The 22,611-nt window shown below is 41.9% G+C and overlaps 1 protein-coding gene across 4 annotated transcripts in view; it reads left to right on the top strand.

The window, feature by feature from the left end:
* Window positions 1–22,611, top strand: part of znf143b (zinc finger protein 143b) — a 94,588-nt gene that overhangs the window by 24,970 nt on the left and 47,007 nt on the right. The window contains exons 2-7 of one of the 4 annotated variants that reach the window (XM_078549176.1): window positions 9,788–9,898; window positions 12,220–12,327; window positions 12,988–13,071; window positions 14,654–14,734; window positions 14,821–15,017; window positions 15,357–15,431. In XM_078549176.1, coding sequence (XP_078405302.1) covers window positions 9,788–9,898; window positions 12,220–12,327; window positions 12,988–13,071; window positions 14,654–14,734; window positions 14,821–15,017; window positions 15,357–15,431 — 656 coding nt within the window. The remainder of the gene's footprint in view (window positions 1–9,787; window positions 9,899–12,219; window positions 12,328–12,987; window positions 13,072–14,653; window positions 14,735–14,820; window positions 15,018–15,356; window positions 15,432–22,611) is intronic. The other 3 variants (XM_078549172.1, XM_078549174.1, XM_078549173.1) reach the window with 3 other exon arrangements.

The following is a 22,611-nucleotide window of genomic DNA, read 5'->3' as shown; positions in this document are numbered from 1 at the left end:
TTACCCCATGAATTTTAAGGGCAGTATGTGATGAAATTGTAGATACTTTAGCTCCAATCTTCCAAAGTTCTGTCAATTCAGGAGTTGTCCCTTTAGATTGGAAAATTGCAAATGTACCTCCATTATTTAAACACACTGGGAGACAGAAATGAGAAAATCATAGACCTGTTAGTTTAACGTCTGTTGTGGGGACATTATTGGAACTATAAATAGAACGGAGAATCTGAGCATTTGGGAATTTGAACCAATTAGAGGGAGCCAAAATGAATTTGTGAAGGGTAGGTCATGTCTAACATGACAAGACTAATTGATTTTTCTGAGCAAGTAGACAGTGGAATATCTATGGATATAGTTCTGTGGATGGGTATGAGGCCCACTTGTCCTCATCTCCCCAGCTCCTTGACCCCCCCCTTGCCCACTGACATACCACCAAACCCCCTTTCACTCCCCACACCCACTCACCCAGTATCCAATATGTACAGGACTCTTGAGCCCTATAATAACATTGGAAAGTATTTAAAATGCTCATAAACTGTCAAGATAAACAAACAGTCATTCACAAATAATTTCATGAAATTAATTCTATTTCATGGTCATAAAGCTGTCAAGATAAAATAAAAACTGAGTCCCCTGGGCTGAATCCATTAGCGGAGTTTGGAGCTCAGCCAAACATTCATAACAGGATTCCATTGCACAGCTGTATAAGCAAAACATCCAGAGCTGAATACATTAAAACCTTTGAAGTCATTTGAAGAGTTCGGCCATCTGTTCAATTTTAAAAGCAGGGGAACAGATGGCTGAGCTGTCAGTTAAAGAGCTCAGCCTGCAGTCTTGCCACATCCAGTCATGAATGATGGTGGACAATTAAACAGCTCACTGGAGGAGGAGACTCCACAAATAACCCCATCCTCAATCATGGGGCAGCCCAGCACATCAGTGCAAAAGATAAAGCTGAAACATTTACAATAATCTTCAGCCAGAAGGGCCGAGTGGATGATCCATCTCGGCCTCCTCCAGAGTTCCCCAGCATCACAGATGCCAGTCTTCAGCCAATTCCATTCACTCCACGTGGTATCAAGAAACGGCTGAAGGCATTGGGTACTGCAAAGACTATGGGCCCGACAATTTTCCGGCAATAGTACTGAAGACTTGTGCTCGAGAACTTGCCACGCCCCGAGCCAAACTGCTCCAGTACAGCTACAACACTGGCATTTACCCGACTAATTGGAAAATTGCCCAGGTATGTCCTGTCCACAAAAAGCAGGACAAATCCAACACAGCCAATTACTGCCCCATCAGTCTACTCTCGATCAGTAAAGTGTTGGAAGAGGACATCAACAGTGCTATTAAGTGGCATTTGCTTAGCAATAACTTGCTCACTGATGTCCAGTTTGGGTTCTACCACGGCCACTCAACTGCTGACCTCATTACAGCCTTGGTTCAAACATGGACAAAAGAGCTGAACTCCCAAGGTGAGGTGAGAGTGACTGCCCTGGACGTCAAGGCTGCATTTGATTGAGTATGGCATCAAGGAGTCCGAGTAAAACTGGAGTCAATGGGAATCATGGGGGAAAGCTCTCCACTGGTTGGAGTCATACCAAGCACAAAGGAAGATGGTTCTGATTGCTGGAGGTCAGTCATCTCAGCTCCAGGACATCACTGCAGGAGTTCCTCAGGGTAGCGTCCTCGGCCCAACCATCTTCAGCTGCTTCATCATTGACCTTCCTTACATCATGAGGTCAGGAGTGGGGATGTTCGCTGATGATTGCACAATGTTCAGCACCATCCGCGACGACTCAGATACTGAAGCAGTCCATGTCCAAATGCAGCAAGACCTGGACAATATCCAGGCTTGGGCTGATAAGCGGCAAGTAACATACGCACCACACGAGTGCCAGGCAATGACCATCTCCAACAAGGAGAATCTAACCATCGCCCCTTGATGTTCAATAGCATTACCATCACGGAATCCCCCACTATCAACAACCTGGGGGTTACCATTGACCAGAAACTGAACTGGACTAGCCATATAAATACTGTGGCTGCAAGAGCAGGCCTGAGGCTAGGAATCCTGCGACGAGTAACTCACCTCCTAACTCCCCAAAGCCTGTCCACAATCTACAATGCACAAGTCAGGAGTGTGTTGGAATACTCCCCACTTGCCTGGATGAGTGCAGCTCCCGCAACACTCGAAGCTTGACACCATCCAGGACAAAGCAGCCCACTTGATTGGCACCACATCCACAATCATTCAATCCCTCCACACAGTAGCAGCAGTGTGTACCATCTACAAGGTGCACTGCAGGAATTCACCAAGGCATCTAAAAGAACAAGGCTGGAGATAGATGGGAACACCACCACCTGGAAGTTCCCCTCCAAGTCGCTCACCATCCTGACTTGGAAATATATCACTGTTCCTTCACTGTCACTGGGTCAAAATCTTGGAACTCCCTTCCTAATAGCACTGTGAGTGCACCTACACCACATGGACTGCAGCGGTTCAAGAAAGCAGCTCCCCACTTGCCTGGATGAGTGCAGCTCCCACAACACTCGAAGCTCAACACCATCAAGGCCCATCCCTAGTTGCCCACCTCCTTGAGGGCAACTAGGGATGGACAATAAATGCTGGCCCAGCCAGCAAAGCCCACACCCCATGAATGAATTAGAAAAAACCTGTTCAAGCTTAAAAGCAGTGGAACAGATGTCTGAGGTGTCATTCAATGAAAATATTAAATCGCAGGGGACAATTGACACAGTCAAATCTGAATATCGCTGTTGTTCAATGCAAAAGAGCACATTATCCAATGGGTAAGATACTCTAATACATCTGAACACTTTTTCACTTTCACAATGCTGGTCAATTTCTTTTTTATTCATTCATGGGATGTGGGCTTCGCTGGCTGGGCCAGCATTTATTGCCCATCCCTAATTGCCCTTGAGGCGGTGGTGGTGAGCTGCCTTCTTGAACCGCTGCAGTCTATGTGGTAAATGGAACGGTAAATTAATTTGGTTAATGGTCCACTTTTAAGAATAAAGCCCCATCATTGATTACTGCATTAAAACGTATTTAACTTATCATACAGCATTACATTATGACCTGAAGTTGACAGCAACTTTTGAACTAACCTGTTCAGAGGTTCCTGACACCAGACTAGACTTCCTTCATGATTCATGACTCCTCTGAGCTGCTGCGAAGTACGCCTCCTTCAAAAGCCGGCCTGCATCCATCAAAATTGCTGAGAGTCTGAAGTGTGTACCCTCACAATGGAGTCGGCAAGGTCACAGAATCTTAATGGCACAAAAGGAGACTATTTGGCCCATCACGTCTGCGCTGGCTCTCCAAATGAGCATTATGACCTAGTGCCATTGCCCTGTCTTTTCCCCCTACCCTTGCACATTATTTCTATTCAAATAATCATCTAATTGAATGCCTCAGTTGAACCTGCCTCCACCACACTTCCAGGCAGCGCATTCCAAACCTGAACCACTTGTTGTGTGAAAAAGTTTTTTCTCACGTCACGTTTGCTTCTTCTGCAGTTCGCTTTAAATCTGTGCCCTCTCATTCTTGGTCCTTTTACGAGTGGGAACAGCTTCTCCCCATCTACTCTGTCCAGCACCCCGCATGATTTTGAAAACTACTAGCAAGTCTCCTCTCAGCCTTCTCCTCTCCAAGGAAAACAGTCCCAATCTATCCTCGTAGCTGAATTTTCTCATCCCTGGGACCATTCTTGTAAACCTCTTCTGTACTCTCTCCAATGTGTTCACATCCTTCCTATAATATGGTGCCCAGAACTGTACACAATATTCTAACTGAGGTCTAATGAGGGTCTTACTTAAATTCAGCATAACCTTCCTGCTCTTGTACTTGATGCCCCTATTAATAAAGCCCCGGATACTCTATGCTTTATTAACTGCTCTCTCCACCTGTCCTGCCACCTTCAATGATCTATGCACATGTACAGCCAAGTCTTTCTGCTCCTGCATCCCCTTCAACATTCCACCCCTTATTTTATATTGCCTATCAATGTTCATCCTACCAAAATGCATCACCTCACACTTATTCGTATTGAACTTCATCTACCAACTCCACCAACTTGACAATGCCCTCTTGAAGTTCCACACCATCCTCCTCATAGTTCACAACAATCCCAAGCTTTGTATCATCTGCAAACTTTGAAATTGACCCCGCACACCAAGATCTAAATCATTAATATATATCAGGAAAAGCAAGGGTCCCAATACCAACCCCTGGGGAACTCCACTGCAAACCTTCCTCCAGCCCGAAAAATATCCATTGACCATTACTCTCTGTTTCCCATTTTTGAGCCAATTTTGTATCCACATTGCTACTGTCCCTTTTATTCCATAAGCAATAACTTTTCCCACAAGCCGGTTGTGTGGCTTTGTGTCAAATGCCTTTTCAAAGTCCATGTGCACCACACCAACAGCATTACCCTCATCAACCTTTCCTGTTACCTCTTCAAAAAACTCCAAGTTAGTTAAACACATTTTCCCTTTTAGAAACCCATGCTGGCTCTTCTTTATCAACCCATATTTTTCCATGTGACGACTAATTCTATCCCAAATAATTGATTCTAGAATCTTTCCCATCACTAAAGTTAAACTGACTGGTCTGTAATTGCTAGGCTTATCTTTACAAACTTTTTTGAGCAAGGACTCAATGTTTGCAATTCTCCAGTCCTCTGGCACCACCCCCCCCCCCTCCCCCGAGTCCAGGGAAAACTGAAAGATTATGGCCAGTGCCCCTGCAATTTCTACTCTCACTTCCTTTGATATCCTTGGATGCATCTCATCCAGTCCCGGTGCCTTGTCAACTTTAAGCACTAACAGTCTATTCAACACTTCCTCCTTATCAATTTTGAACCCTTCTAGTGACAGAGTTTCCTCACCTGTCATCATGCCCTGGGGAACATCTACTTCCTTGGTAAAGACAGATGCAAAGTATTCATTTAATATCTCAGCCATGGCCCCTTCATCCATATGTAAATTCCCTTTTAGGTCCCTAATCAACCCTACTCCCCCTTTTACCGTCTAATATGCCTATACAAGAGCTTGGGATTCCCCTTTATGTTGGCTGCCAGTCTTTTCTCATAATCCCTCCTCGCTTCTCTATTATGCTTTTTCACGTCCCCACTAAACCTTCCGTATTCCTCTTGGTTCTCAATTGTATTTTCTACCAGACACCCATCATAAGCGCACTTTTTATTCTTTATCTTAATTTCAACCTCCTTTTTCATCCAGGGAACTCTGGATTTGTTTGCCCTTCCTTTCCTTTTTATTCCTTGACTGTGCCCGAACCAATTGTTTTTTTGAAGGTAGCCCATTGTTGAGCTACAGTTTTTCTTGCCAATCTTTCATTCCAGTCTATCTGTCCCAGCTCTGTTCTTGCTCCATCAAAGTCAGCTCTTGTCCAGTTAATTATTTTTACCCTGGATTGCCTATCATCCTTTTCTATCATCATCCTAAAGCGTACAATACAATGATCACTATGTCCAAAATGTCCCTCCACTGACACTTGTTCTACCTGGCCCAACTCATTTCCAGGAACCAGGTCCAACAGTGTGTCTTTTCTTGTTGGATTGGATACATACTGCTGTGGAAAATTCTCCTGAACACAATCTAGGAACTTTTGCCCTTCTCCACCCTTTACACTACCACTGTCCCAGTCTACATTCAGGTAATTAAAGTCCCCCATTATAACTGCTCTTTAATGCCTGCATCACTCTGTAATTTCCCTGCAGATTTGTTCTTCTACATGCTTCTCATTATTTGGCAGCCTATAGACTACACCAAGCAAGGTATTTGCACCCTTTTTGTTCCTTAGCTCTAACCAAATTGAGTCTGTCCTTGAACCCTCTGGGACATCCTCTTTCTCCACCACTGCAATGCTCTCCTTAACTAATACTGCCACCCCTCCTTTCCTTCCTTTCCTATCTCTCCTGAACACCTTGTACCTGAGAATATTTAACACCCAGTTCTGCCCTTCCTTGAGCCAGGTCTCTGCTATCACTACAACATCATATTTCCACATGGCAATCTGCGCCTGTAACTCCCCAATCTTATTTACTATAATTTGTACATTCAGATACATGCATAGTAACTCTGATTTATATTTTGTTACTTTCTCCCTTACCCCGACTTTACCTATTAACTTACTATTCTCTGTACTAGTGCTATCTGTCCCTCCCAGTATTTTGTGCACCCTGGTGTTCCTCTCTAATATTTTTTCTTGGTTCCCACACCCCTGCCGCATTAGTTTAAAGCCCTCCCAACAGCACTAGCAAAACGCCCCGCAAGGAATTCAGTCCCAGCTCAGTTCAGGTGCAACCTGTCCGGCTTGTACTGGTGCCATCTCCCCAAGAACCAGTCCCAGTGTCCCAGGAATCTAAAGCCCTCCCTCCTGCACAATCTTTCCAGCCACGCATTCATCTGCCTTATCTTCCTATTTCTGTACTCACTGGTACGTGGCACTGGGAGTAATCCGGAGATTACTACATTAGAGGCTGGGAGTATTGCATGTGGTCTTGTTAGCCACACCACTAAAAATTACCAGCAATGAGAAGGAGCTGCGGGAATCCTGGAATCGGGATCTGTCCACCGTTTTTAAAGCTTGCCCATCTTTGTTCCGATATGAATGGAAACATGAAAATCCAACCCCTGGACTTTAGTTCTAATTAGGCAATACACCCTTATAAATATGCCAGAGATGTGCAAGCTGCATATGATACTGACAATAGATTAATGGGATATGAGAGACGGCGGCATGGTCAGTATTTATTGCCCATCCCTAATTACCCTTGAGAAGGTGGTGTGGGCTGCCTTTACTACAGCAGGATGTGTGGTGTAGGTTCTCCACAGTTTCTCTTGTTCATTCTTCAAGACGAAGATGATCATGGGGTGTATGGTAGGATTGCGGTGGGTATGTAGGTGACTGCTGAGATCGATCTGTATCTGGAAGGTTCTGTGTGATAGGAAGAATGCCCTTTTGGACTGACAGCAGCATCCTGTTAGTGGAAAATACCAGTTATTAAGTCGTTTTATGCTGCTACTATGCAGTGGCTACATGAATGGTATTTTCTGCTAACCGGATGCTGCCATCAATCTAAAAGGAGTTCTGCCTACCACAATTGAGCAACATAGTGTCTTAATTTCTGTGCTGGTGTGATGCCACGTACATTGGCTGTACATCCTGGCAATTGGTAGATCGAATCAAATAGCATGTTCCTTCAGTTCGTAATAGGGAGAGTACAGACTGTAATCTGCCAGTCTGTGCTTTGTTATGACTGATGCAGTTGGTAAAGCAGAGTTATTTAAAAACCCCAGAGGGAATCTTTAAACAACTGTCATAACCTATAACTTTAAGTGTTATGTTTGAGATGCGACTCTAAATTCAAGAATCAGACACCAGTTCTTGAGGTTCTACATTAAACTGCAGGAAACATTTTATTAATTTACACAGATTAAAAATATATATACACATGGCTACAAATTACTGCTATCATAACTTTTAACAAATTCCCAAACTAATTTCCATTAAGGCAACTCATAGACTTAACCAAGCAACAGGCAAAGCATTTTCACCTTATGAATTCAAAATGAGATTCTTTCACTTTGGTTGCTGTGGAGCCAGTTGGAGGCTTGCAGCTGCCTTTTGATCTCCCATTGCCTCTGCTCTGCGCACCTGAAAACTACTGAAGTTATACCTACCACCACTGATTGAATTCAAATTCTCATTGTCTCACCAGCCTCTTTGAACTTCACTTTTTAACAATGAAACCCATTTCATAGTATCAATTTTATTAATAATATAAATGTTTGTTTGGTAGCTGCTAGAAAGGTGTCAGTTTTCACCCCACTTCTTGAATGCTCTGTTCAAAAAATGCAAATGCACGCTATCTCCCTTACATATCAAAACTAGTATCCATCAAAGCACCCAGACTATCTGGCTTTAATCCAGTTAAGATACACCTGCAGACTAAACCTCTATTTTAAAAGAAAAATATTTTTCAAAATATTATATACATTAATAACTTCATGACAACTTGCAAAATCCAAAAGGAAACGTTTACTGTTACATGTGCTTCCATGGTTGGGGAGCACTTACAGAACAATCCTGACTGTGCTAATAGCTACCCTAACGAGCAATTTAAGGTAATCAAGCTCATAACACGGCTCATTTACGCTCGTTTGAAGCGACATACCTTCATACTTCATCCCGTTCTTGGCAAACAAAAGGAATATGTTCACACTTTGCACCCATTTTGGATTACTTGGGAGCTTGAGGTGCCTATAGTTCTCTGTTGCTTTCTCTATGGCGATGTCTCGGCCTATCAGAGTCGACTTGCCAACCAATCATCTCCCCTTCTATAAATTGTTGTGATTATTTAAAATTTGGCATTCTTGCATTTGTCCTGATGAGTGCAAGATGAAAAACTTCAACAACATCCCCTCTTTTCAGCAATCACTCTTCTCTCACCAAAATCCACAACTAAGGAAACTTTTTTCTTGTTTTACACAAAGGGATTATAACTAACAAAGAGTTAATAATAAAGAAATTAGAAAGTGCTATGGGAAAAGGATGTGCAACAGGCTGCATGATTCGAAAAATTGAGTAGAGCATGAAAAACTGCATTTTGTAGGTTTTTCTTTGCTTTATTTGCTTCGTAAAGTAATCCCGTGTTGGTAAATTGAATTACCTATCATTGGTTCCAAGCAGTAAAAATGAATTTGTGACCTGTTCTGCTGGTCTTAACCAAAGCTGCCATGTAGTAATCAGCCTTTTTGAAACAAAAGCTTAAGAGATTAGAAAAAAGTTTGTAAAACTGCAGCTGTGTGCCAGAACAATTTATTTTGGCGCTTTTGATCATTTTCAGAGAGCTGAAGTTTAAGTAATGCTGTTGTAAGAAAATTTATTTTAGAAGCAATTGTGACATTCTGTTAGGGTATCAATAAACATGATTAAAGTGTAAAACACCTATATGGAAATTTAAACTTTGAAATAATAATTTCAGTTTAACAGAATATTGTTTAATTTGGCATATTATTAAAGCCCCTTGCTACTTGTGGGAATTGCAAAATATGTTTTAATGATTTGAAAGAAATCAAGTTGTTCTGTCTACAGAACTTAGTTATTTACTTGCCTACTACGTCTTTAAGTAACCTTACCCAGCATATGCCATTCCCTGACTGGAGGGTGGGCAGTTGTTCTATCAATGCTGCTGTGAGCTGACCACTAAGCAATATGCAGAAGTGCCTGGTATGGCTTTTTATGCATCCATTTCTTTTTTCCCCTACCCATGTACCACCTCAATGTCTGCTAGGTACTCCCCCTGATGGCTTAGCTGAATGTATTGAACCTCTCCATGTGGGGAATCATAAGTGCTAAATTTTGGTCTATTATTAGATTATTTCTTTTAGTATCCTATATCTCTTTTTCTTCAATTTCACTGTGTAGGAATGTTTCAGAAAGAAAGCTGAACATGGTGATATTTAGCATGAGACATCTGGTTGAAATTGCTGCATGAGCGCTCTTGTTATACAACTAGCAGATTTTTTAAAACTACAATTGAAACCTAATAAACTGCAGATTTCATAATCTGTTTTATCCTTGTAACTTTTTAAAGTCCAGCTTTATTCCTACTAATTGATGATATGATTTTAACAGAAATCTACATTTTGTCTTTAGTTGACTACTTGTGATGAGATTTTGTGTTCCTGTTGGAAATAGGTGATGCCCATTAATTCTAATCATATGTCATTTCATCAGATATGTTATTGGCACAGATAAACAGAGACACCCAAAGTATGGCAGAGTTCCAGGGAGTGGGCGATGGTCAGCATGTCACACTGTGCCTAACGGAAGCTGTGGCAGTAACAGGTAAATCACTACAAGTATTGACCTTTGTTATGTTACAGTTTTTATTTTTGCTATCTTTTAAACATTTTTCAGGTTGAGGTTCACTCCAATGATTTGGAAGAAGAATAGGAGGCAACTTTCATAACCAGTATGGTGTTTTCTTAAATAACCAATGTAACAACACAATAGGCTTAATAAGTAAACAGAAATCAGTGAATGAAACAGTGTGATTTCTACCAGGTAAAATATTATTCACTTAGTTTCACTATTTATGTCTGTGTAATTTAAAGCAATGACTGCGAATTTGTCAGGCCGGTGGTGGTCTCACCCACTGGTCACCGAACCGGTGAGGAGCCCTTATTAGTTCTATAGGGGAGGACCAACAGAAGGGCACTTTATTGGCTGTCATCAAACCTTCCCTGTGACTGAAGTCCTCGTCCGCTGAGAGTTGCTGGCCAATCAGAGTCCAGCAGCTCCTCATGCCGCCCGTGCCAGCGGAAGCAATGGCTGCTGCCGGCACTGCACCCACCCAAGGTTCAGGATCGTGGTCTCACGTATGTGAAGGCGGGGTGGGGTCAGAAACGAAGGGAGAGGGAGTGGCTTTCCGCAGCCATCCCTCTGCCTGTTGCATGGTCCCTTGATCGAGCACAGAGTTCCTGATAGTAAGGGAGCCCCAATACCCCATCCCAGAAGGCCACTAGCAAACCCAACAGCTTTTGCTGGGCGACCTTCCAAGGTTGAGGAAGACCCTTGCACCTCCATTTAATCCCTGAGCCACCACTAAATTCCAGTAGGTTCAGGGATAATGGTTGGCAATTAGTTCATTAATGGGACTAATTGAGAGCCCACTGCCAGTGGCTGGGAATCCCCTGTTAGTTCCTTTCCCCTTGGACTTAATCGAGGGAGGTTTTCCCGCCACCGGGAGACTGACAAGGGGCCATTCTCTTGATTAAGTGGGCCCGGCCACCATGGTTCCTGCCACAATGGGCTGCATAAAATTCAACCCAGTGTTTTTTATTATTATTCATTCATGGGATGTGGGCATCACTGGCTAGGCCAGCATTTATTGCCCATCCCTAATTGCCCATGAGAAGCTGCCTTCTTGAACTGCTGCAGTCCATATGGTGTAGGCACCATACACCTACAGTACTGTTAGGGAGGGAGTTCCAGGATTATGTCCCAGCAACAGTGAACGAATAATGATGTATTTCCAAGTCAGGATGGTGTGGCTTAGAGGGGAACTTACAGGTGGTGGTGCTCCCATGTGTGTGCTGCCCTTGTGCTTCTAGATGGTAGTAGTCATGGGCTTGGAAGGTGCTGTCTAAGCTTTGGTGAGCTCTTGTCTCAGTCTTATTGTTTCCTGTGGTATTGTAGAGTCCTTTCAAGTATAATGTGCACCACATTTCCTCTTACATCTGTTTCCAGTTGCCTGGGCAAAACGGTTAACACCACTGTGAGAACGGATGAAAGGAGGAAAGGCAAAACACCATTTGTTGTCAACTCTGTGTTTGACTCAGTTATTGGTGGGGGGTGAAGAAAAGATAGGGATCAATTTTTGCACTTATTTAATTAAAAGATATTGCCCTAATTTCTGACATAAATTCTTTGTTGTTCTAAGAACGCAAATATTCACTAATCTCCCATAGAAAGAACATGGAACGACATGATTACAAGTTCTGACAGTACTAATTGGCAGATATTTTAGTCAGCGTTTATGTAAATGATGCAAGCATTGTCTCAGACAGTGTTTCATTTGTATAGTATAACAGTTGATGAATTCAGGTATCCTTACACAGAACAGAAGATAACCAACCCACTAAAGCAAACTAATATGGATTTATTTTTGAAATTTAAAGGGATGCTACAGTGGCTAGCTTTGTGGTTCAAGGCACTTCGCTATGGTATGGTAGCCATAGATTTATGCCTGCAGATTGATTTCAGTGAAGTATTCCGGGGAATATGTTGAGTTTCCCTTTGTGTAGGAAATTAGCGAGCACAGTACTGTAGACTATTCTCTCATCCTTGGACTCCATGTCAAAAATGGCACTGGCAAAATTAGAGGTATGCTGTGTAGTAAAGATCTACCTAATAGGGAAAGAAAAATAACATTTATTTTTGAAAGTTGAAAGGGTACAGAATCACAAATGTTATGGTAATACACTATAAATCAAGGTGTTTGTAAGCATTGCTGCTCAATTTCTTCCAATAGCCTTTCCCTCAATGGCCCTATTACTGTATGACTGCTTGTGTATGGATGTATGTAGGAAGAAGATTGTTGAATTTATATACAAAATTGCCTTATAATGTACCTGTTCTGGACAGTAATATGTCTTTTTATTTAGATGGTGATCGATTGGAAAATATGGACGGTGTGAGTTTACAAGCTGTTACTCTTGCAGATGGGACTACAGCATATATTCAACACAATCCTAAAGGTGTAGACTTTCATGGTGAATTTCTAACTTTACAGCAATTCTGCTATTTAATCAATGTGTAGTTTGCATAATTTGGCCTTTTGACATAATTTTGCTTACAGCTCTAACTTTATTCTAGAATGATGTTAAACGCAAGACTTTTAACACCTAAGGAACTAAATGTGTACCAGTTGTATAAACGTTAAATAGTATTCCCCAACCCTCCACCACCACCTCCCCGCCCCTCATCCACCCCCCACTGCCACTTATGATTTTTGTCCACTTTTCTGTCCTCCTCTGTGAAGTACTGGATACAATTCCACAGGCACCCGTTGCCCTTGAGTACCTTAAATTGAGTGAATCTGTACATCAAATGTACGCAGGCTATTTAACAATAGTGGGCATTAAAACACACCTGGCATCTCCTCTCCCTTCACCAACTTTCCAGCAGGAGTCACTGATCATGAATAGGAAGGCTTACTGATTTTCTTCTAGTCATTTTAGCCTAGGAATACAGTGGCCAATTTTAACACCCTATTGTTGCTCTGATTGAAATCAGGTACCTGAACCAGGTTAGTAGCTGGAGCATTCCTGATAGTTATTGCTCAACAATGCAACCACAGGTAGATTTACGTACTGAGCGCTTGAAAGAACCTGCATTTTCCAACATGATGAGAGATACTTGATGTGTTTCAGATGGGAAGTTAGTTGATGGTCAAATGATTCAACTAGAGGATGGTTCTACAGCGTATGTCCAACAAGTTTCAGTACCAAAATCAGGTGAGTGATGATTAACTAATGCATACAAAATGTTGGTTAAATTATCCCAGTCTTGCTAGATATCAACTTAAGTTGACAGCAAACTGATTGTTAGCTGTGAACATTTTTTCAAATAGTCAAAACCAGAAGAGAAACTGACTCAATATTTCGAATATAACCATAAGAATCATAATTCTCCTAAACTCTACATGACAAAACATAAAATATTACACTAATTCTATGCAGTGAATTAGAAAGTGAAGGACTGATGGCTTAGTTAACATAAGGACGTAGCTTGGAATACAGTAATGAATAGCAGATGACTCTGGAGATAGTCACTTGCCAGCTGTTGTTGTTTGGGCCAGGAAATTGTGCAGGAGTCAAGGGGGAACCTAAAATGAGGAAAGATGAGTAGTCATTGGTTTTGAATTGAAGTCCAAATTCTGCTACCAGATACCTTGCACCAAGCAGAGGTAACGTTTCGACTCCTTCAGAGACTCTTCTGAAGAAGAGTCATACAGCCTCAAAACGTTAACTGTGTTTCTCTCTCCACAGATGCTGCCAGACCTGCTGAGTTTTTCTAGCATTTTCTGTTTTTATATGACATCTTCCTTTCCCATTGGAGATGCTCCCATTCAGAAAACCTAAACACACACACAGTGCTGACGTTAAATTGTTGCAATCCTCGCTGTTGTTAAAACTAATCTCGAAAGATAAAATGTAGAATTTATAAATTTTTAAAATGTCTTTCATGGGATGTGGGTGTCGCTGGCAGGGCCAGCATTTGTTGCCCATCCTTACTTGCCTTCGAGAAGGTGGTGAACAGCTGCAGTCTTTCTGTCGTGGGATGGTACAACTTGAGTGGGCCACTAGGCCATTCCAGAGGGTGGTTAAGAGTAAACCACCTTGTTGTGGGTAAGGAGTCACATGTAGGCCAGACCAGGAAAGGATGGCAGATTGCTTTTTAACAAAATTAATAATAGTTTCATGGTGACTATTACTAAGACTTGCTTTCAATTCCAAATCTCATTAATTAATGGAATTCAAATTCTGACAGCCTCCATGGTGGGACTTGAACCCCTATCTCCAGAGCATTATCTTGGGCCTCCGGATTAATAATCCAATGATACTGCTGCTACACTGCTGTCTCACCTGTTGATAATTTGAAATGGGGTAGGTACTTGGGACCATTACATGGGTGTCAAAAAGAAGTCAGTTTCAATATATTTATGTAATGGACAGCCATTTTTTAGCCATTCTTTACTTTTGGGTCCAGATAGTATGTATTGGTAAGCTTGTTGGCTGTGGAAGACATCACGGTGGATAACAATCTTGTCCTACTTGCATAACACACATGAAGCTTTATACTAGATATTATTGGATAGCTACCTGGAGCAGATGCACAAGTTGACTTTTTTTCTTCCCTGTAGCTCAATTGCATTAACATATACAATGATGACACATGTGAATGGCTTAGTAACAGCAAAGCTGATACCTTTATCTGCTGAGTCATTGTGCAACTGCCCCATTTATATCGTAATAACTCAAAATAACTAAAATAAGTTATTAAAAAACTTCTTGTGCTGGCTTTGTCCACTTGCAGGAGATTGTTTGCGTTTTGAGGACGGACAGGCAGTCCAACTAGAGGATGGATCAACTGCATTTATTCATCATACACCAAAAGGTAAATTATTAAACAATTTACAGTAAAGTTGTTATAAGAGGAAAATATGGTTACTCACTACTGCCTTTCTTGTCTTTATGATTAAGATGGCTATGATCCAAATGCAGTACAAGCAGTTCAGTTGGAAGATGGAACTACTGCCTATATTCACCATACAATACAAGTTCCACAATCTGATACCATCCTTACCGTTCAAGCTGATAGTACCCTGACAGGACTACACACAGGAGAAACCACAGTAGATCCTGAGACCATCAGTGCACTTGAGCAGTATGCCACAAAGGTAAGTGTCTGTTTAAATGTCAACTTTGTAACATCACTTGATGTCTCAATCTGACTTGCATTAAGGTTGTTACATACTCCTTAATTTTTAATGTTTGGTATAATGTTCAAAAATATGTTTGCAGTCTTGAAGTAACCTGCCAATATTGTTCCTGAGAAGCACCATTGAAACTCCTGAGTCCAAGAGGAATATTAGTATTGTTGGGTACTGAAGGAGTAAGATAGCAGGAAGCTGGGTAGATATCAGTAGTTGTGAGAAGTAAAAAAATTAGACATAAGTTATATCATTGTTTAACCATTCTTAGCATTTTATCCAATTGCATTTGATGTATTTCTGTAGGTAACTGCTGATGGAAGTGAGAGTGTCAGCAGTACGGGACTAGTGAATGAGAGTGATCATGAGAAAAAAATGCAGGTAAGGCATTTATTACTGTGCAATAAGCACTGGAGTAATAACAATGATGGGTTCTGAGAAATTCCATTTTATTTTGCTCTTTTCATTGATACTGCCCCTCTCATAACTTTTCTCGCACCTATCTAGTGTACAAGACTCACGATCTGCATGATAGCTAACATACAGAACATACAAATTAAGAGCAGGAGTAGGCCACTTGGCCCCTTAAGCCTGCTTCGCTTTGTGGTAAGATCATGGATGATCTGATTATGGCCTCAACACCACTTTCCTACCTACCCCAATACCCTTTAACTCCCTTGTTCATCAAGAATCTCTGCCTTAAAAATATTCAATGGCTCTACCTCCATCGCTGTCCAGGGAAGAGAGTACTACAGACTCGCAACCCTCTGAGAGAAAAAAATTCTCCTCATCTTCATCTTAAATGGGAGACCCTTTATTTTAAAACTGTGTCCCCTAGTTCTAGTCTCTCCTAGGGGAAACATCTTTTCCACATCCACCCTGTTAAGCCCCCTCAGGATCTTATTTTATGTTTCAATAAGGTCGCCTCTCATTCTTCTAAACTCCAATGGAGTTCAATCTGTCCAACGTTTCCTCATAAGATAACCCTTTCATCCCAGGAATCAGTCGAGTGAACCTTCTGTGAACTGCTTCTCACGCAATTATATCCTTTCTTAAATAAGGAGACCAGAACTGTACATAGTACGCTCAACGTGGTGTTATGGCACAGCCGATGGTAAATGCTGAGTTGTTCAAATCCCAAAGGGAAACTTGAAACACTGCCACAACTTGTTTTGCAATTTGTATAAATTTTGAGATGCGTGCCCTGAATTCAGTAGTAATAAGACTACCAAGTCTTATGGGGTTTTTACAACACCAGATTAAACATTAATAGAAGAAATGACTTTAAATACATACTTAGATCTACATGTTACTACAATGATAATTTCTAAACCCCCTAATCAATCTAACTCCCAGTTACACTTGCGTTAAGGCAACAGTAAGACACACAGATTTTAAAAGACCCAGGCAAAGAAACACGATACCCTGAACAAGTCGACTTCCAAGAGAGTTTTCTTAACTTTAGTGTTTTGAAGGCAGCAGCTTGAGACATAGATGCTAAAGGCTTTTTCACACACTTGTAAGATCTTAAAAATGCCTTCCCCTACACACAGCCCTTGCTCCTTCTTTATACATATCTTCCTCTTTGAATGCAAATACCTATTGTTTCGCTATGTCTTTGGACTTCATCTCCCTGATAAACCCTCTCAAAGCACTTAGTTTCACCAGCAATCTTTGGAAAAAAATAAACACACCGTTTCTAAACTTCATCTGGCTAGATGACACATTTCACCCCTCCTTTGAAAACAACCTAGCCTGATTTATTTCAAAATGCAAATGTACCCTTGACACCCATGTTTCGAAACTTCCACATATTTATCTAATTAACATTTCAAACCTAACCTCTCTCCTTAGATCAAAGCACTCAGACTAGCTGCCTCTAATTCAACTAAATCTCTCTCACACACACACACACACACACACATCCCACTATTACTCTATTTTACAATAAATTCCAATAACATTATGAGAATTATTATATCTTCTTGACAGTGGTCTCACCAATACTCTATACAACTATAGCAAAACATCCCTACTTTTATATTCCATTCCCCTTGAAATATTCCATTTGCCTTCCTAATCACGTGCCATTGTAAATTTTTGTGATTCATGTACTAGGACACCCAGATCCTCTGTGTCATTGAGTTCTGCAATCTCACTCCATTTAAATAATATGCCGCCTTTTTATTTTTCCTGCTAAAGTGAACAAGCTCACATTTTCACACATTATGCTCCATCTGCCAATTTTTGCCCACATACTTTCCTATCTATATCCCTTTGCAGACTCCTTATGTCCTCTTCACAAGTTACTTTCCTGCCTATCTTTGTGTTATCAGCAAATTTAGCAACTATACATTCGGTCTGTCATCCAAGTCATTGATATACATTGTAAATAGTTGAGGCCCCAGCACTGATACTCATAGCACTCCATCTTGTTACATCTTGCCAACCTGAAAATGACCTATTTATGCCCATTCTCTGTTTCCTGTTAGCTAGCCAATCCTCTATCAATGCTAATATGTTACCCTGTACACCATGAGCTCTTTCTTTGTGTAGTAATCTTTGATGTGGCACCTTATCACATGCCTTCTTGAAATCTAAGTACGCCACGCCATAGGTTCCCCTTTATCCACGCTGTTTGTTACTTCCTCAATGAGCTCTAATAAATTAGTCAAACATGATTTCCCTTTGACAAAACCATGTTGATTCTGCCTGATTGCGTTGAGAATTTCTATGTGCCCCTCTATAACCTCCTCAATAACAGATTCCAGCATTTTCTCTGTGATGTTAAGCCAACAGGCCTGTAGTTTCCTGCTTTCTGTCAGCCTCATTTCTTGAATAGAGGAATTACATTCACTATTTTCCAATCTGAAGGGATTTTTCCAGAATCTAGGGAATTTTGGTGCTTAACAAATCAAATGGCTATTTGTTTGGACATGAAAAAAATTAAATGGGACTACTAAATGGGAATGTATCTACTATCTCAGCAGCCACTTCTTTTAAGAACTGAGGATGAAATCCATCAGGCTCTGGGGACTTGTCAGCTTTTAGTTCTAATAATTTTCTCAGTACCCTTTCCCTAGTGATTGTAATTGTTTTAAGTTCCTCCCTCCCTTTCACCCCTTGATGCGCACTTATTTCTGGGATGTTATTTGTATCCTCTGCAGTGAAGACAGATGCAAAATATCTGTTCAGTTCATCTGCTATTTCCTTTTTCCTGATATTAATTCTCCAGACTCTCTCTAGAGACAGCATTCACTTTACTTACTATTTTCCTTTTTAAACACCTGTAAACTCTCTTGCTATCTGTTTTTATATTTCTAGCTAACTTTCACTTGTACTCTATAACTTATCCCTTCTTACTAACCTTTTAGTCACTGTTTGCTGTTATTTATAATCTGTTTCTGACCTGCCACTAATCTTCACAGAATTGTATGCTTTTTCTTTCAATTTGATACTATCTTTTACTTCTTTAGTTAACCACTGATGGTGCATGCTTCCCCTAGAGTCTTTCTCACTGGAATGTATCTTTGCTGAGTGTTATGAAATAATCGCCTTAAATGTCTGCCACTGCATCTCTACTGACCTATCCCTTAACCTAGTTTCCCTGTTCACCTTAACCAGCTCTGACTTCATACCTTCATAATTGCCCTTACTTAAGTCTTCTCTCCTTCAAATGGAATGAGAAATTCAATCATGTTATGATCACTGCTACCTAGGGGTGCTATTTCTATGAGGTCATTAATTAATTTTGTCTCGTTGCACATTACCAGATCTAGAATAACCTGCTCTCTGGTTGGCTCCAGAATGTGTTACTCTAAGAAACTGTCCTGACAACAATCTAAGAACTCATCTTCCAGGCTACCTTTGCCAATCTGATTCATCCAATCTATATGTAGATGAAAATCACCCATGATTATCGCTATGCCTTTCTCACAAGCCCCAATTAATTCTACTCTCTGTCCCTTCCTGTCACACTCTGATTATCATTTCCCTTATTGCTACCTTGCTCTCTTGTCTTGTCTTTTCTCTTTAATTAATCATATATATTCCTACACATCATCCCTTGCCCCCACTATTTAGTTTAAAGCCCTCTTTACCGCCCTAGTTACATGATTCGCCAGAACACTGGTCCCAGCACAATTCAGGTGAAGACCATCCTAACAGTACGGCTCCCACTTTGTCCAGTATTGGTGCTAATGCCCAATGAATCAAAACTCATCACTCCCAAAGCAATCTTTGAGCCACATGTTTAACTCTAATCTTATTTACCCTATATCAATTTGCTTGTGGCTCAGGCAATAGTCCAGAAAGTATTACCTTTGAGGCTCTGCTTTTTAATTTAGCCCCTAACTGCTCATATTGCCTAAGCAGAACCTTTTTCCCAGTCTTACCTACATCGTTGGTACCTACCTGGACCATGACAACTGGCTCATCCCCCTCCCACTGCAAGTTCCTCTCCAGCCCAGAGCAGATACCCCGAACTCTGGCACCAGGCAGGCAACACCGTCATCTGGACTCATGCTCTCGGCTGTAGAGAACTGTGTCAATTCCCCAGTTTGCTACTACCACTACGTTTCTATTAACTCCCCCGGCTTGAATGGCTTTGTGTACTATGGTGCCCTGGTCAGTTTGCTCCTCCACCCTGCAGCCCCCGCTTTGATCCATACAGGCTGCAAAAACCTTGAACCTGTTAGATAATTGCAAAGGCTGAGGCTTCACTACCTGTACCTTCTCAATCCCCTTAGTGCCTCACTCAAAGTCACATCCTCCTGTCCCTGACCATTGACCAAATCAGAAGACCCTCCCTGAGCGATGTGACTGCCTCCTGGTACAAAGTGTACAGGTAACTTTCCTCCTCCCTAATGCAATGCAGTTTCTGCAGCTTGGCCTCCAGCTCAATGACTCTGAGCCAAAGCTCCTCAAGCCGTGTATACTTAGTGCTGATGTGTTGCCCCTCATTCACACTGGCGCCCAGGAGCTCCCACATTCCGCAGCCACAACACATCACCTGCCCTGCTATCTTTATTATGCATTAATTAATTTATTATTTTTCTTAATTAATAAACCCCACCACGCTCAATAAGCTTTATTACTGTGAAATAATGTTTCAACTACTAAAACCTTACAATTACTATTACATTACATGACCTTTGACAGAAACAAGTAAAATATTCACCAACCAATCACTTAGCTGTGATGTCACACTTTTTTTTCCACAAATCAGTTAGCCCTCAGACTGAGACCCACAGCTGTCTCCCTTCGCCTCGTTGTTTAAACTGAAACTCCCGGATCCCTCTCTTCACCTCGCTGTTTAAATTGAAACTCCTGGCTCTCTCTTCACCTCACTGTTTGAACTGAAACTCCTGGCTCTCTCTCTCTGCCCCTCACTGTTTAAACTGAAATTCCCAGCTCTCTCTGTGCCCCTCGCTGTTTAAACTGAAACTCCGGCTGTCTCTCTGCCCCTCGCTGTTTAAACTGAAACTCCCGGCTCTCTCTGTGCCCCTCGCTGTCTAAACTGAAACTCCGGCTGTCTCTCTGCCCCTTGCTATTTAAACTGAAACTCCCAGCTCTCTCTGCCCCTCGCTGTTTAAACTGAAACTCCCGGCTCTCTCTGTGCCCCTCGCTATCTAAACTGAAACTCCGGCTGTCTCTCTGCCCCTTGCTATTTAAACTGAAACTCCCAGCTCTCTCTGCCCCTCGCTGTTTAAACTGAAACTCCGGCTGTCTCTCTGTGCCCCTTGCTGTCTAAACTGAAACTCCGGCTGTCTCTCTGCCCCTTGCTATTTAAACTGAAACTCCCAGCTCTCTCTGCCCCTCGCTGTTTAAACTGAAACTCCCGGCTGTCTCTGTGCCCCTCACTGTTTAAACTGAAACTCCCTGCTCTCTCTCTGCCCCTCGCTGTTTAAACTGAAACTCCCGGCTGTCTCTCTGCCCCTTGCTATTTAAACTGAAACTCCCGGCTGTCTCTGTGCCCCTCACTGTTTAAACTGAAACTCCCTGCTCTCTCTCTACCCCTCGCTGTTTAAACTGAAACTCCCAGCTGTCTCTCTGCCCCTCGCTGTTTAAACTGAAACTCCCGGTTCTCTCTTCACCTCCCTGTTTAAACTGAAACTCCCGACTCTTTCTCTGCCCCTCGCTGTTTAAACTGAAACTCCCAACTGTGTCTCTGCCCCTCACTGTTTAAACTGAAACTCCCTGCTCTCTCTCTACCCCTCGCTGTTTAAACTGAAACTCCAGGCTTTCTCTGTGCCTCTCACTGTTCAAATTGAAACTCCCGGCTCTCTCTCTGCCCCTCGCTGTTTAAATTGAAACTCCCGGCTCTTTCTCTGCCCCTCGCTGTTTAAACTGAAACTCCCGGCTCTTTCTCTGCCCCTCGCTGTTTAAACTGAAACTCCCGGCTCTCTCTCTGCCCCTCGCTGTTTAAACTGAAACTCCTGGCTCTCCCTTCACCTCACTGTTTAAACTGAAACTCCCGGCTCTCTCTGTGCCCCTCGCTGTTTAAACTGAAACTCCCAGTTCCCTCTCTTCACCTCGCTGTTTAAATTGAAACTCCTGGCTCTCTCTGCCCCTCGCGGTTTAAACTGAAACTCCCGGCTCTTTCTCTGCCCCTCACTGTTTAAACTGAAACTTCGGCTGTCTCTCTGCCCCTCGCTGTTTAAACTGAAACTCCCGGCTGTGTCTCTGCCCCTCGCTGTTTAAATTGAAACTCCCAGCTCTCTCTCTGCCCCTTGCTGTTTAAAGTGAAACTCCCAGCTCTCTCTCAGTTCCTTCATATAAATAAGATTCTCTCAGCTCAGGGATAGCATACCCTGTTTAATTTACTGAGGTCTGGGTAAATTTCTTTTCGGAAAATCAATAGAAGTAGGTTGCTGATGGTATTTTGCAGTGTTCATACTTGTAGAAGTGTTGTAAGGAACTAGAAATACATTCGTCCAACAGAGGCACAGTGTATTAATCTGATGGGGTTGGTATTAAGAATGAAAGGATAGAGTTATAAACTTTTTAAGGTTGATGTTGATAGGTAGGTAGGTAGAAAAACGTTGAACTGTGTAAGTAAACTTTTTAGTGATGAGAAAATCTTTGAATTAAGTTTTAAGATTGCTCATTTGCTGCCAGCCTTTTGGAGCTGATTTCCTGTATAAGAAAGAGAACTTCTGTGTGAGTTCTGCTTATATGCTCGATCAGAACATTAAAGGTTGCAACAATACTAAGTTTGGTGTGAAAATGTGAAGTTAGGAAGGGATAATGCAATCTAATCACCATCACAGGCAATGCTATTTGTGATGCTTCAGTACTGTGGGAGGGATCACTAATTCATTGGAGAGATTCAAATAGAATTGTGAAAAAGATAGGTATAGATTCGAGAGGTGGGAACGCATTCAAGAACTTTGGAGTGGAAGGGGAAGTTGGAGTGAGGTGCAAGGATTGAGGTGTTGAGGGTGGGTTTTTGAGGAGGGATTTTGGAAGATAGAGGGGACCATTTATAATGTCAGCCAGCAAGGGGGTCAAGAAAAGAAGCTGGCTGGTCAGGAGTTTAGGAATGAGGTCAGAGGAGAAG

This window comes from Cetorhinus maximus, chromosome 9 (genome assembly GCF_964194155.1).
Source record: "Cetorhinus maximus chromosome 9, sCetMax3.hap1.1, whole genome shotgun sequence".
Lineage (NCBI taxonomy): Eukaryota > Metazoa > Chordata > Chondrichthyes > Lamniformes > Cetorhinidae > Cetorhinus > Cetorhinus maximus.
This window is presented reverse-complemented; position numbering and strand designations above follow the sequence as displayed.